Here is a 14,735-nt window from a genome sequence, read left to right as displayed (position 1 = left end):
ATTGAATCCAGCATGCGCTCAGATAAGAGATCTCCCACACCACTAACTCACAGCAACCTGTTTCACAAGCCTGAATTTGACAGCTGCTGGCACCCACTGACTCCACCATGTTAGCTGTTTGCAGCCAGAAGTGACTGTAATTGGATGAGAGGTTTGTGTAGCGGTGGAAAGCCTAAACACAGATCTGTTAATGAGTAACAGACTAATAAAATACTGAAGTTTCCCTTTCTAAAACTGGAGCCCTAGACAGTCTGTACCACACAGAATTTGATCATGCCATTAAAATGCTCCAAAAAGCTCCAACAGCACATAGTGGAGAGGTCCAGCTCAGTGGCACACGCTTCCAATCCAATCGAGGCAATTTAGGATGGCCTGCTGGTCACCTGAGGACACTTTAACATGTGCACTGGATTAGCAAGAGATCAAACCATCAGAAAAGCATTTTAAAAAGGCAGTGTGCAGTCAAAGCTGTGGACAAGATGCTTCTTGGAGCCAAAGGAGAGATTTGGTAAGAAGTGCTAGGAGATTGAACAAAAGTACTACCTCTACTACTACACCCCTAAGCAACAGAAAAGGATATACAGTATGTATGTCATCATTTATATACAGTATAAAGCAGGGATGTGAAACTCATTTTACATTGTGGGCCACATGCAACCTGCTTTGAGTGGGCTGAGCCAGTGAATCTCCTGTTTCTGTCAGTGTAGCAAAGTTTAACTTCACATTTAATCCCTGTGATGAGCACAAGTTCAACAATGTGCTTCTTCTTCTACACGATAAAGAAATGCTGGTGACACTAATCACACTCTTTCTAATTTAATAATACATTTAAAAGAGTTAATTCAAAGAAAATGAAAATTCCTTTTAAATATGGGCCCACTGTTAAAAAAAAAAGTCACATTTCTGTAGTGAGAAATAAAAAAAAGGAACATCTGGCATTTAATTGTTATCTGTTACATGATTACCTTGGTGTTGTATGAATGGCCATGAAAGTGTTTTGTTAGTAGTGTAAAACTTGTGAAAATACAGTTGAGAGTACAAAATTGATGCCTTCTTTCCGTCACATTTTTTAAAACTGTCCAGAGGGCCAGATTTAAGTCTTTCCCAAGCTGATTGTGGCCCCTGGACCTTATGTTTGACACCACTGGTATAAAGAGTCATTTCAGACATCGAACAGTCGAACAAGTAAGAATTCTAGTTGACTTTGTCTTCAAAAAATAATATTTTCTGGCTGGTGTCACCATCTATACTGATTACCATCAAAAAATTACAAATGGGCTTTATGAAAAAATATCACATGTACTCATGATATGTGGCAGCTACCAAATAAAATCATATAGAAAACAGAGATAACCACTTATAATTAGAGCTCGCTATCACACAGTTAAAATGATTACAAGATCCTGCTGTAGAACTTGTCACAAGTTCAAGCCCATCTACTCATTCATCACTTTATTTTGACTCTTTTTCCACAGTGCAGTACAGAACTGAAGTCAGTGGAATAACAAATGTTTGTACCGAACAACAGAAAATGGAAAACAAACTGGGTTTCATATTTAAGATTCTCCTGATTCTTCACAGTCGCCCCCTCTTTGCTTTGATAGCGGCTTTGCACCACTGGAGCTCCTCCAGCAGCTTGGAAGGAGTTCCCACGTCTGCATGCCAAACCATCTCAGCTTGGTTTAGTTCGGCTGTGTTAAAAGGATTGTAGTGGTTTCTTTGCAGCGGTTCCACCAGGAAGTTTTCATCCAAGGTCTGTGGTCTCTTTATGCTGCTGGCTTCTTTCTTCTCTTCCCCTCATTCATCAATCAGTCAAGGTTACCTTCATCTTTTGTCTCATCTGTGTTCCTGTGTGAACAGCCTGTAAGTGCATATTTGTCCAGCACAAATATACACTTACTGGGAATTACTAACTTTCATCTTAAATTATAACGTGGATTTTCTTTAACCATTACAAGTGACTACTTCATGCACTCAAGAGAAATACTGACTGCTTTAAACAATCCAAATTATGAAACAGTTTTTGCCCTGTGACATTTTTGCTGGGATAAGCTCCAGCCCATGGATGGATGGATTGATGGGTGTTTATGTGGAACAGCTTGAACTTCCCCCTTTAAAGTAGAATAAAAGACTTCATATCCACGGTTTCATCAGATAAACAAAATGTTCTACAGGTGCCTTTTTACTGTGCTTCCAGTAATTCTGCTGTGAATCACGCAGCTGTTCTGGAGCTCGTCATGGTTCAGCAATTTGTGTACAGACAGACGACAAAAAAGAAAAAAATCACCCTGAAACTGGTTATTGTCTTCTTGTGAACACTCAGATGGTGTCTACTTTTCCCAGCAAACAAATAAAACAAGAAAACAAGTGTGAGCTGCAGTTCCTCCAGTGTCCACCAGAGGAACCAAAAGTGAGTCAATCTCCATAGAGTCCCATGTTAAAATATTCAGCTTTACAGCAGAAATAAACATGTTTACAAAACAGTTCTGGCCTCTTAAGTTCTCCCTTTGTCTAAATAGAGTCACTGGAACTCAATAGCTCAAGTATTTCATGGCATTTGTGAATTTTGGATATCTAAGGAGCTTGGAAAGAAAAGCGTCTGGACTTCAACATTGTTAAGTTTGTGTGTACACAAACTTAACAATGTGGTGTATGCTGTACAGTGTAGCGAGGAATGTCCAGACCTCTACATTGGAGAGACCAAACAGCCACTTCACAAGCGCATGGCACAACACAGAAGAGCCACCTCCACAGGACAAGACTCAGCAGTCCATCTGCATCTTAAGGACAAAGGTCACTCTTTCGAGGATGCCAATGTTCACATTTTGGACAGAGAGGACAGATGGTTTGAAAGAGGAGTGAAAGAAGCCATCTATGTCCACTGTGAGGAACCATCTGTGAACAGAGGCGGTGGTTTACGACACCAACTCTCTGTATAAATAAATGTCTATAATCCAGTTTTGAGATCCCTTCCCAGACGCCTTAACGCCCACTCACATCCTGGGCCATCTGACCTCAGGAAGTCACATGATAGGGTGGGGCCAGGTTTCACAATGAGCTCACCCGAAACCCTGGCTGATTGTGACCCACACCCACTTTCACACCTTGGCTCATGTGATTAGGTAGAGGATCATCAGGGGTCCTTTTGTCCCTTTGTGGGGGGATACTCCCACTGGGTTTAAATCTGGGACTCCCCACCATTTGACCTTAGAACTGAAGAAGCTTCTCGGATGAGGTGAAACGTCTTCAAGCAACCGAAAGAAGTCCAGATGCTTTTCTTTCCAAGCTCCTTAGACTACGATGACCTGGATGACTGAGAACCTTCACAGATGCCTTTTGGAGATCTTTAGTCAGATTATCTGACAGAAAAAAATGGCTTTCTGTGAGGGACAGACCATCTGAGAATTTCATGCTCCAGAGTCAGTGCAATTCTACTTTTTCATCAGTCTGTCATTTAGCACTACTCAGCAGGTATCTGTGTGGGCAGTTATGGGTGTAGCTTGCTAAGAAAACTGTATTTTTCTAATAATGCAGCACTCGACCCTCTTGTCTAAGTATGATTACCTCTGGCTCCAAAGAAACAAAAACTAACCAAAACTAAAGAAAAAAAAATGAAAATGTCATTGACCATAAATTTAGAGTCAAGGCTTCAAAATATCAGAAACATCATGGTTGCATCCATCTTCTATATACAGTTTATAGGAAAAAACACATCAGGCTAATAAATACGGTTCTAACACTGGGACTAACCATCAGACGCCGCTGCAAGTGAGGCCATTTTTTTTATTCTTATGGAAGGCTGTTTATGTTGCTGGGGGGGGGGAGTTGCCATTCAAAATTTTGAATTATTTTCTTAGATGTTTTGAGTTAGTAAGTTAAAGGTTTTAGATACCGAATACAAAATTGTAGATGACGACACAAATTTTCAACTTATGATTGCAAAAATTGTTTATTTATTTATTTCCATCAATCTATCCATCTATCTCACATTCCTTTGAACTGCTGCATGATGGAGAGGAGGTGTTCGCTGCGTTTCTGGATGTTGCTCTGCTCCTCCTTCAGTCTCTCCTGCTCCTGTAACACCTCCTCCTAAGGAGAGACACATCACACACATCAATTTTAACACTCCCACATATCTCAAATAATGACTAACTGATGAACAGGACTGCATGTACAACAGTTTACCATGGATTTTTGTCTGCTAAGCTGTCATAAAGACACCTTAAACTGAAAATAACATCAGTGATTTCACATTCTGATCGTTTCCCAAAGCCAGCGCTGGAAACAGTGAAGCTGTGATGTGCAGCACAGTGTGGACGTAAACCAGGAAGTTAGAAAACTTATTTTATTTGTTTAATGACTGTCTTGTTTCCTGTTTACATGCATGAAATGCAAAAATATGTTAGTGAAGCAGAGTGTGTGTGTGTGTTAGTGTGTTTGCTTGTTTTACTGACTCTGAGTCTGCAGAGCTCCCTCCTCTCTCGGTCATTCTCCTCAGCTCTCGCTCGAAGCCAAGCTTCATTCTGAGAGCGATGTCTGTCCAGCATCTCCTGCAGCTCCTGACACACACACACACACACACACACACACACACACACACACACACACACACACACACACACACACACACACACACTTGTGTAAATAAAGTATATCCTGGGTCTAAACACCTGAAATATGAAAATGGCAGACGAAAGCAGAATTGCACAATAAAATTGCTCTATTAAGTAAAATAAATCATAAAACAGATTAAAACATCTTACAAAAAATATTATAAACGATATATCACTGATTAACATGTGATTAGGTTTAAATAACTAGATCATACGGGATTGCACTACATTTACTGACTTCCTCTCATGCATTGAATTAGGCTAGTGATCAGATAAAAATGTAATGGTTTCATGGTAGATTAGATTAATGGGTTAGAGTGTGTAAGAGGTTAATGGGTTAGATTAGGATTAAATGGACTTAATGTAACAAGAACCAGGATAAAGTTCCTGATTTGTTTTTAAATTCATTTCCAGTTTTTACTGTTAAACTTTGAAAGGTGTTTTAACTTTTGGGTCTGAGCAGCTTAAATTTTGTCCTCAAATACTGTTCCAGTATTTTGGGATCACAAGCAGAAACTTACAATACACCAATCACAGGTGGTCCACTCAGGGGGATTCACAGGACTAAAACAGGAGTCACTAGTGGTCCTGTGTTCACTTCCTGCCCTCTTGTTGCTTTAGAGCTTGATGCCAAACTGCACATACGATGACCTCGCCTTCTTGGGTCGTTTTCGTAACATTTCTGCACAAGCAGATCAAAGCAGCGGATCCATAATTTGGCTCGGCAGCAGCATGAGGTCACTCCATTCAAGGAGGATGAGAGGTGAAAGGTGAAAGGTTTGAGGCCTGAAGCCTGTATATGTAAATCTAAAGAGAGAGGCAGGTCAGCAGAGTCACTGACCTCTTTTCCATCTCATTCTTTCCTGAGTTTACTCAATTTTATTGCCCTTCTTGTATTTATCCATTTAAATAATCTGCTGTATATTTTAAACAGTATTGTTTTTCCTCTTTTTTGATTTTACAATCTGCACCCTTGTCTTGTGTATCCCAAGTTTCTGTAAATATTATTTGTAAATAATAGTTAGTTACCAGTTTCAGCTTGGATTACATTCACATTGACCCCTTTATCTGGAGCTTTTACACATTAATAGCACCATCCTTATACCAGGAGTACAGAATAACTGTAAAGACTATATATCTACAAGGTTTCTGAAACTATACTCATGTAGCATGCAGCCTAAACCTGCCCCAGCCCCCGGGGGCTTCACTGTTGACTTGGTGGATGTTAGAAGGCTGTTGAACCTGTTGTTGTTGTTGTCTATGTGCTTCATGAGCATCTTTCTCTCTTTGCAGAGCAGCTGCAGCTTTAGTCAGCTCTGACTTCTCTCTGAAAGAAAAAAAAAACACATTCAGCCTTAGAAGGATGAGCACAGGAAATATGTTTAGAGGTGAGGCAGTTAAACCTTTAGCCTGATGAGCTCCTACAGTGGGTCACCTCATGCATGTTCTTGCCCTTTGAGTTGTAGTTAAATGTGTAAATGAAGATGTGCATGTACCGATCTAGTTTGTGGAACTCCTGGTCCAGCAGTGTGAATGCTGTTTGGATCATTGTCATTGCCTGATCACGCACTGCGCTGAAGTCTCTGTGGACAAACACCTGCAGCAGGAAATGCAATTTTATCTGCGTTGCATAGTAACCAGAGTTTCACCCCGGTCTTCCAACCCTCTGAATCTGCATGACTTTTTACCACCATTTGAAAAGAATGAATGAAGGTGAGTGTACTATGTTGACACCTGTGGATTCACCATCGTGTTCTTCTGCTGGACGGATGGAGCTGCCTCGCTCAGCTCGTAGCGGACGTTGGGAACTTTTGTGGGAGTGAAGCTGTTAACGGTCAAAACCAGAATGAAACCAGTGAGTTAAAACCGAGATATGAGACTCAAACAGAGCATGACAAGAGGCTCAAATGGCACACACACACACACACACACACACACACACACACACACACACACACACATATGAAAGAGAGCCGGTGTGCACACACAGACAGCAGCTGCTGACCTGTGGCTGATACCCTGGAGACCAAACTCTGACAGAATCTCCTTCATCACTGTGGAGACAGAAGTTTTTTGTTTTTCAGTCTGACACAAAGTTCATCTGTGAGTTCACATGGAGCAAGTGCAGTGCTGTAAATGATGTAAATGTAATGAGAGCTATTAAACTCACATAATGATGATAAAATAGATTCCCCTCAGTTTTTTCGCGCTCTTCTATGTTGTATGCTTAATTTTAATTGGCAGTTTCATTAATCATTAAGACTTCATGATTGAAAACTTGTATTTCAGTGTATTAAATGAAAAACTAAAATCTTCCATTTAAAAAAAATAATCCAGCCTTTTGCTGTGGCTCCAAACTGTGAGCAGTGCATCTTGTTTGTTTTAAATATCCTCGATATGTATCTCCAACTTGGAGTCCATCTGTGCTAATTTAAATGAGTAGCAAACAGTTCAGAAAAACCATGTCTGCAGCTCTGAGTGTTCTCAGAAACACAAGGATGTTAGTATTTGTAAAGTGGAGGAAGTTTGTAACCACTAGGACACTTTGTTAGGAACAGCTACCTGTCCAAACTCAGTAAATAAGGAGTTACTTGGTCAGCGAGATCAAGGAACAATTTTAGCAGCACTCCTTGACTGAAGCAAGGTTGAATTGTCTCCACTGTGGAGAGGTAACAAGATACATCAGCCTACTTGACATTTGCCAGATGGCTTTTAAAGAACTCAGAGAGCACAAAGACTTTTTTTTTTACATTTTATTATAACTACTCATTGTTAATTCTTGTGTTTAAAAAATGGTTTGAAAAGAATCTAAAGAAACAGCTACTGTGACTTTAGTCCCAAAAGCTGCATTTAATGTAGAAGACGACATACTGTGGCTGTGGGGGATGTGTGAAATTGAAAAACTTTTCTTTCTTTGTCTTTCTGGAATGAGTTTGATGTGACGTTTAAAAAAAACAAAAAGCAGTACTTTTCATTTTAAATTTATCAATTTAAAATTTAAAAGTACTGCACAATAAAGTGTGTAAAAACTGAATCCATTCCTGTTGTGCCTATTTAAATGACCATTTGACCTCTCCTCTAGCACCATCCTGTGGACAGCTTTGCCACTGCAGCTCCTGTGCTCTTTAACAAGAGCCAAATATGTTTGCCTTTAATACACTATAACGTACCTGGTTGCCTCTCTGATGGGTTAATGAGCTTCATCACCTTTAGGTCATTGAAATTCTGCTCTTCGTTCTTCCCTCCAAACACATACAGCTGCCAATCAAGTAGGCACAAAAAGAACACTTTATTTCATCTCACATCACAGTAATAATAAAAATAAAAAATATATATTTTATTTTTGCTGACATGGCTGTGAAGGATGAAGGCGGTGTGTCCATGCCGACGGGTCGGAGGAATCCCGACGTAGAGCGGGACCTTCCACTTCGTCTTCGCTGCAGACACACAGTGTGAAGTATTTACAGACTTTAACTCTTCAGATTTACACGAGTCAGTTTTAACTTCTCTGCAGCATCCAACCCACCAATACTGAGCTTGTGGATTTCACTGGACGACGTCACTGTGCCATCCTCATTGGTGCTTTTGCCACCAAACAGGTAGATGTCCTACATGAGATTTTTCCAACAGTAATAAACAACAAAAAAATAAATACAAAAACAAAACAAAACAAAACAAAACATTGTATTCAGGAGTCAACGTGACTGTTATTTAAAGCTACAGTTATTTTTGCTTTACAAATAATATATTTTGATAATTGTATATTTCTGTCTTAACAGCTTTTTTGTTTATTTTGTTTTGTCCATTTTTCTTGTGATTTAAAAAATAATATCCTACTTGTTTTTATACTGTTATTTTTATACAGCTTTAAGGATATAGCGACTATAGAGGCTCGCATATAGCAAGTATCAGTTTTCAGTAGCTAAATAAAGCTACTTTATTTCAGTGTTTTTAAAAACACTGAGAAAAGATTCACTATAAATAACAATAAAGAAAAATAAAGACTTTGTGGCAACACCCTCTAGTGGTCAGAATAATTATGACAGGGGGAAAAAAGAAGGACGTGAGCTCATGGAGGCATACAGTCAGCACAGGGAGGAGGTCAGGGTGGATGGATGATAAAAATATTTAACCATGGCTGATCCAGAACCTAAAGGGACTATTATATATTGCTGTGAGCATGAAAACGGAGGTCCTCTAATGTAATTATATGCACACATGCAAACTGAATAAAGTTTATATATTTGTTGCATTTCTTGCTCCTATAATGGGCACAAATTCACTGCACTGTCTGTTGCTTTAGAAGGCTGACTCCAAGCATTTACACCCATCCTCATCTACCATCACTATTTCTGCTCCTTGCAGCTTCACTGTTACACCTTCTCTATACCAGACTTGTTCTTAAAAATCAGTAGCAGTATACTTCTCCAGTCCTCAGGCATCCTCATTTTCCAAGGTTATATTAAGTACTCTGTTTAAAAGTCCACTGTCTTTTCTCCTGGACATCTCCATACCTCCACAGATATATCAACTGGACCAAGTACCTTTCCACAGCTGCCCTCCCTTCCACTTGAGAGAGGTGGTAACTGTCCAGCTCTCTCATATATCCTACATTCATGAGATCCTGAAAGTACTCCTTCCATCTTCTCAACACAGTCTTTTTACTTGTTAGTTCATTTCCATCTCTGCCATTAATCACTCTGCCACGTTGCACATCCTTTCCAGCTTGACTTCTTAGTAGTCAATCACTAACAAGTCCCTTTCTACTTCCTTACTGTCCAGCCTCACAACTCCCTATAAGACCTTGCCCTTTACTCTTCCCACCTCTCTAACACTATTTTTTTTTTATGTGTTGTTTTTTTCTTTTAATATTAAGGCCCAAGCAGCCAGAGAGAGGAAGGTCTGGGTATTTCAGACTGTTGCCTAGATAAACTGCAGAAAAATGGATGGTTGGATGGATAAAAATATTAATATTACGGTAATATTAATTTTAGTACAGCTGGTTCTCCAAAGCATGGCATAGGTAGAAACAAATGAATTATAATCACACCAATTCAATAATAAGTAAAATATATAATAGTGTTTTTTTTTCTTTCCAGCACCTCTGCTACTAGTACATTCATATAGTTCATTTCAGTGTGTGTGTGTGTGTGTGTGTGTGTGTGTGTACCTTATCATGGTGTGCAGTCAGTGTTTGTCCGCTGCAGGCTGCAGGTGATTCTCCTTTCACCTCCATTTTCTGCCACTGCAGGTTCTCTTAAAACCCAAAGGACATAAAGGTCAAAGGTCAGATGAAGTCATAAGAGTTATGTGTTAGACTTAATTTGTATATTTGCTGTATATATAAGCATGAATGATCTTTTCTAGATACACCTGTGAATTCTGATGCAGTTCAACATACACTGTTTAAATCTCTGACATTTGTGTAAATAGAAACTTTTTGTTTGATCGTGTGCAAGAAATAAAGTTGCATAAATAAATCTATCTGGTCATTTTAAAGCGAGTAATCCAAAGCTGCACTAATATTTAGTGGATCTCTATGATCATCTCCATCTCCCACCAAGTGTAATTATTATGTGCTATGTAAAACTAACTGGAAAATGCCTCAGCTTGGCTCTTACCTGTATTGAGAACATGGAGGTCTTTACAGAAGTCTCCTCCTGCTCCATAACCTCCAAACATGAACACCTGATCTCCAACCACAGCACAACTCTGACCCCATCTACACACAGAAAAAGGACATCTGTCAGATTCTTTGGGTTTCATAGATTAGTATGCTGCCAAAATAGAATTGTCATTGTTTTTATAAAAATCTGATAGTCGTGGTCCTGGACCTTGAAGTTTTGGGGCCTAAAGTATTATTTAGATTAGACATTTTTATTATCATGTTCCTGCTCCTGAGTGTGGTAACGGTTTATCTCAGTGTTCAGTTAGTCACTTCCTGTTTTATTTTGGTAAATCCATCTCTTTTGTGCTCTGCTTTTACTTTAATAACATAAAAAGTATTTGCCCCCTTCTTGATTTCCTTTTTTTTTTTCTCATATTTGTCACATTTACATGTTCAGCCAACAAATTTTTCATATTGTACAAAGATAGCTGAGATTTTAAATGATGATTTCATCTATTAAAGGATGAAAGCTATGCAAACCTATCTGTATTTAGTCAGGTTATCTTTTTATAATATTAAAATTAGTTTCACAATCTGAAACATCTAAGTGTGAGAACTTTGCAAAAAAAAAAAAACTTAAAAACTGGGAAATGCTTTTTCATAACACTGCATTGCTGCTCTCTCGTTATCCTTGATCAGTTCCACCTGTTTCTTGTCACCCAGCGGTTTCCTCTGCCCACGGTACCCCTCGCTGTGTTCCTGTGTTTGTAAATCTTTCAGCTGAGCCCTGTACATGTAGCTTTCCTCTCACATTTCTCTGAGGTGCTTGGATTTTGTTATTTTGCCTCAGCTTTAAATTTACGTGTTGGCCTTTTATTAGCTAAATAAACAGCTTGCTTTTTGTTTCTGAATGCTGTCTTTGTGTCTCCAAATCATGACATCTGATGCTAAATTCCTTCACTGAGCCATGACTGTGAAGCTTGAACTACAGTTTTTGTTGACAGTGTGTCAGAGAAGAAGTCTCACAGGGCAGGAGGCAGAGATCCACTCGTTTTGACCGGTGTCCAGGTGAGAGACACTGAAACAGAGCAGAAAGGACATCAGAATCTAAAATGTAAAAACATACGTAAATAGGGTGATTTGTTTTTATTAAGAAGAAGAAGAAGGAAGCTGAAAGCTGCATAAGTATTTTTTTTTTTTTTTTTTGTAACCTGTGTTGAACACCATGAGGTCATCAGTTGGATTCCCCTCCACAGCACCTCCGTACACGTAGATGTTTTCGCCAGCAGCAGCAGAGCAGTGTCTTAGAGCTCTGAGGGCCACACCCCCAACCGCTAAGCACTCCCAGGTCAGAGTCACTGTCAGGACATGGAAACCTAATGAAGTATGGGCGTCACTATGGGGGGCCCATTCTGCGTGCGACTTCTGTACCTGAGAAGCCCATTTAGGTATATACACACTCTATGACATCATACAAAGCCAAGAGTAGAAAAAAAAGTGTCTGACTTTTTGGCTCAGTCATTACTTGTGCAGACCCTAACCTCACTATTTGAAACTTTGGTCATGTTTTATATGACCCACACACAACACAAATCAAACTAAACTAGTTCATTGTTTCTTCTAGCTGCTGTACATCCTCACCTATATCAAAGCTGTAGACTCCTGGGAGACACTCAGTGGCTTCAGGACTGGACGCTCCTCCAAACAGATACAGCCTTCCTTTCACAACACTGAGAAGGAAACAAAACATGGTGTTTACAGTAAAAATGCATCAGTGTGTTGCAGCATTGCGAGAGCTACAACTGTAATTATGACTATTTTGCTCAACATTTGTAACCTTGAATATTCAACAGAACTATTTATTATAACATAGCCTAACGTGAGTGTCCTGGCCCAAGACAGATAGCATTAGTCTGTCTGTCTTGGGCTTTTATAATGGTGGGAGAAGCTCAGTGAGAAGAAAACATGCACACGGATGGGGGAACATTACAGTCATTGTGCTATCACTGAACTTAAAAAAAACTGTCTTTTTACAGGAGAGTTCCTTGAGCTTTGAATATAATTCAAGAGAAACACAAATGAATAAATTACGATGGAGGCTTCATCATAAGATGGAGTTTGGTTTTGACAATAAAGCTTGTCTTGGAAAACCAGTTGCTGTTTCCAGTTGCCACCATGACATGTCTATGTGTGCAGATAGAGCACCAAAGGGCTTGGGAGCAGATTTACATAATACATGGAAAGCGATGGAGACCGAAGCTAACAATCAACAAATAACTCAAGTAACCAAACGTGAACCAGGTGAGAGATCCTGTGCAACCATTAATGAGCCTTCTTCAAGTCCAGCCAGAGAAACCTTATCAGGAACTCCACCTCCTCTAGATCTTATTGACCAATCAATAGGGAAGCACAGACAACATATGCACAAGGAGGATAACGAGGGAACAGGCCACAGGTGGGAACACAGCTGACACTAATCTGACTGACAAGACAACGAAAGCAAAATTGAGCATAATACACATGAAACATAAGACTATTAAAATAAACAAGTAGAAAGAATGAGATCGAGACTAAGATACATGGGCTTGACAGAGCGACTGGGGAGAAAACAGACATGGGTACATGACTGGGAAGGCTGAGAAACACAGGGATGAGACTAGGGAAGACTGAGCTCAAGAAACACCAATATAGGGCTAGAACATAAACCATAACAAACATAAAAACTGGGTCGAAGACCCAAAACCATGACACCTTTTTTTCTAAATATAGCACACAGCAGGAGAAAAGGCATCTCACCACTAGAAACTCTTTGGTTTTGGGTGGTGTTCAGAGCAAGTGTGCAGAAGGACACACGAAGTCCACTTGATTGCTTTGAATTCTGAAGATAGTCACCTCATTTATTGTTATCTGTCTCGATTCAATGAAGAATATGCTAAATGTGAAAAGAATTTATGTAACGTTATTAAAAAAAAATGTCTATTTCTTTCTGACACTGACTGAGTTCAAAATGTTTTAAACTATCAATAATTAGAGTTCAGAGTCAGTGCTGTATTTTACCACAGAGTGTGCCCTTCTCTGGCCGAGGGAACGTCTCCGCTCTGAGGAATCTCCTCCCAGGTCACATCTTCAGGAGTCACTACAAACAACACCAAAACATCAAATGCAAAGGCCAAAATAACTGATCTGATAACGTCATTTAAAACCAGTTAGTAAGTTAAGAGGTCATAAAAACGTGCCGTGACCTGTGAGGGTGCTTTCAGTTACTGTGGTCATGTTTCTTTGGAACGAGCTGCCTGCTGACGACCCGAGGTCAGTTACATCTGTGCATACATTCAAAAATAGACTTGAAGCCTTTTAGTTCTCACAAATCTACACTCGGTGTCTGTGTGTGGCTGTGCGTGTGTGTATGTTAACTTGTGTTTTACTTCTTTGTAATGTTTTATTTTGCTGTTTCGTTGTAAAGCTAAACTGCTTTGTATGTTTTTAATCTTCTGTTTTAAACACATAAGAAATAAATTTGCTTTTGCCAAAAAGTATTTAGAAAAAACCCTGCGAGGCTTTTATTTTGGTATTCATGATATTTTATGTAGCGTAAATAAAACTGACCTTGCCACTGTAAATGGACATACTGATAATTTTAATCAGATGTGATAATTATTCCAAACCACTGGAAAAGTATAATAACTTTCTTTCTTTTTATTTATTTATTGTAGCTTTTTTTTACTCCCAGTTTTCTAAAGCTTATGGTGCTTTTTAGGTTGTTTTCCTGTTTTTAATCATCATGGTACAATTTAAAGAAGAAGATTTTTTTTGTCGTGGCTTTTTAATTGAACTGGGCTGTGTGTGAACTTAAAACTGAGTTCAGTAAATGGGTTTTAAATTCAGCATCATTAACATCCTAAAACTTTGCTCAATACCACTTGCAGAATTCCAAACCTCCAAAAATGCATGCGAGATAAAGCACATCAGGACTACAGCTGCATGTTGTACCTGTTAGCATGTAGAAGTCACTGAAGTAAACAACACTGCCCTCCTGAATCAACCAGAAAAGACTGATTAGCAGAAGCACAGACCACCCAGGCTCCATGCTTCACTCATGCTTCACTGTGACTGAATAAAAAAGAAAAATAAACAGTGGTCTCACCTCTTGACTGATGCTGCAGGCACCTCCAAAAAGAAAGGCAACATCTCCAGCCACGGCTAAAGCGTGGCCGTGTCTGTGGATTTAAAGAAACACACAGAAATAGAAGCGGGTCAGACATCATCTTCACTGAGCTTAGTATTATGTGTGCAGCAGTTCTTCACCAGGTTGTTTTTTACCAATATGATGAACTTTAGGCCACCTTTGTCTCTAGTGAACCTTAGTCTTTAATGTCATCTTACCCATTGTCTCTGTCTCTCCCCTAGTTACCTTTTTGGACCCTTTCCTGGAAACATTTCTGTTTGGAGACTCACCTGCCCGTGGACTGTAGACACTCCCAGCAATGCTGATTAACCTGTAAGGGAAAGACCTC

At 39.4% G+C, this 14,735-nt stretch overlaps 1 protein-coding gene and 1 long non-coding RNA gene across 5 annotated transcripts; one reads left to right on the top strand and one right to left on the bottom strand.

Annotated features, from left to right (window-relative positions):
* Window positions 1-3,826: 3,826 nt before the first annotated feature.
* On the bottom strand, window positions 3,827-14,735 carry zmp:0000001301 (acyl-CoA-binding domain-containing protein 6). Of its 3 annotated transcripts, XM_040053391.1 has the most exons (17): window positions 14,366-14,735; window positions 14,212-14,254; window positions 13,279-13,357; window positions 11,863-11,951; window positions 11,433-11,579; window positions 11,248-11,299; window positions 10,235-10,335; window positions 9,784-9,869; window positions 8,140-8,221; window positions 7,965-8,050; window positions 7,784-7,871; window positions 6,619-6,667; window positions 6,348-6,438; window positions 6,110-6,210; window positions 5,856-5,940; window positions 4,455-4,559; window positions 3,827-4,089 (listed from the first exon to the last, which is right to left on the bottom strand). In XM_040053391.1, the coding sequence occupies exons 2-17, from the start codon at window positions 14,219-14,221 to the stop codon at window positions 3,985-3,987; spliced, it is 1,356 nt and encodes a 451-aa protein (XP_039909325.1). In that variant the 5' UTR covers window positions 14,222-14,254; window positions 14,366-14,735; the 3' UTR covers window positions 3,827-3,984. The 3 variants fall into 3 exon arrangements, with proteins under 3 accessions (XP_039909325.1, XP_039909324.1, XP_039909326.1); XM_040053390.1 differs by lacking the exons at window positions 14,212-14,254; window positions 14,366-14,735 and adding an exon at window positions 13,464-13,536; XM_040053392.1 differs by lacking the exons at window positions 13,279-13,357; window positions 14,212-14,254; window positions 14,366-14,735 and adding an exon at window positions 12,313-12,605 and having other exon boundaries at window positions 3,828-4,089.
* Window positions 10,971-12,156, top strand: LOC120747495. Of its 2 annotated transcripts, XR_005699134.1 has the most exons (4): window positions 10,972-11,043; window positions 11,226-11,289; window positions 11,478-11,669; window positions 11,846-12,156. It is a non-coding gene; the product is annotated as an uncharacterized LOC120747495 (long non-coding RNA). The 2 variants fall into 2 exon arrangements; XR_005699133.1 differs by having other exon boundaries at window positions 10,971-11,289.

This window comes from Simochromis diagramma, unplaced genomic scaffold (genome assembly GCF_900408965.1).
Source record: "Simochromis diagramma unplaced genomic scaffold, fSimDia1.1 OVJJ01000596.1, whole genome shotgun sequence".
Taxonomy (NCBI): domain Eukaryota; kingdom Metazoa; phylum Chordata; class Actinopteri; order Cichliformes; family Cichlidae; genus Simochromis; species Simochromis diagramma.
Note: the sequence above shows the minus strand (reverse complement) of the source record. Positions and strands in the feature narration are given on the sequence as shown.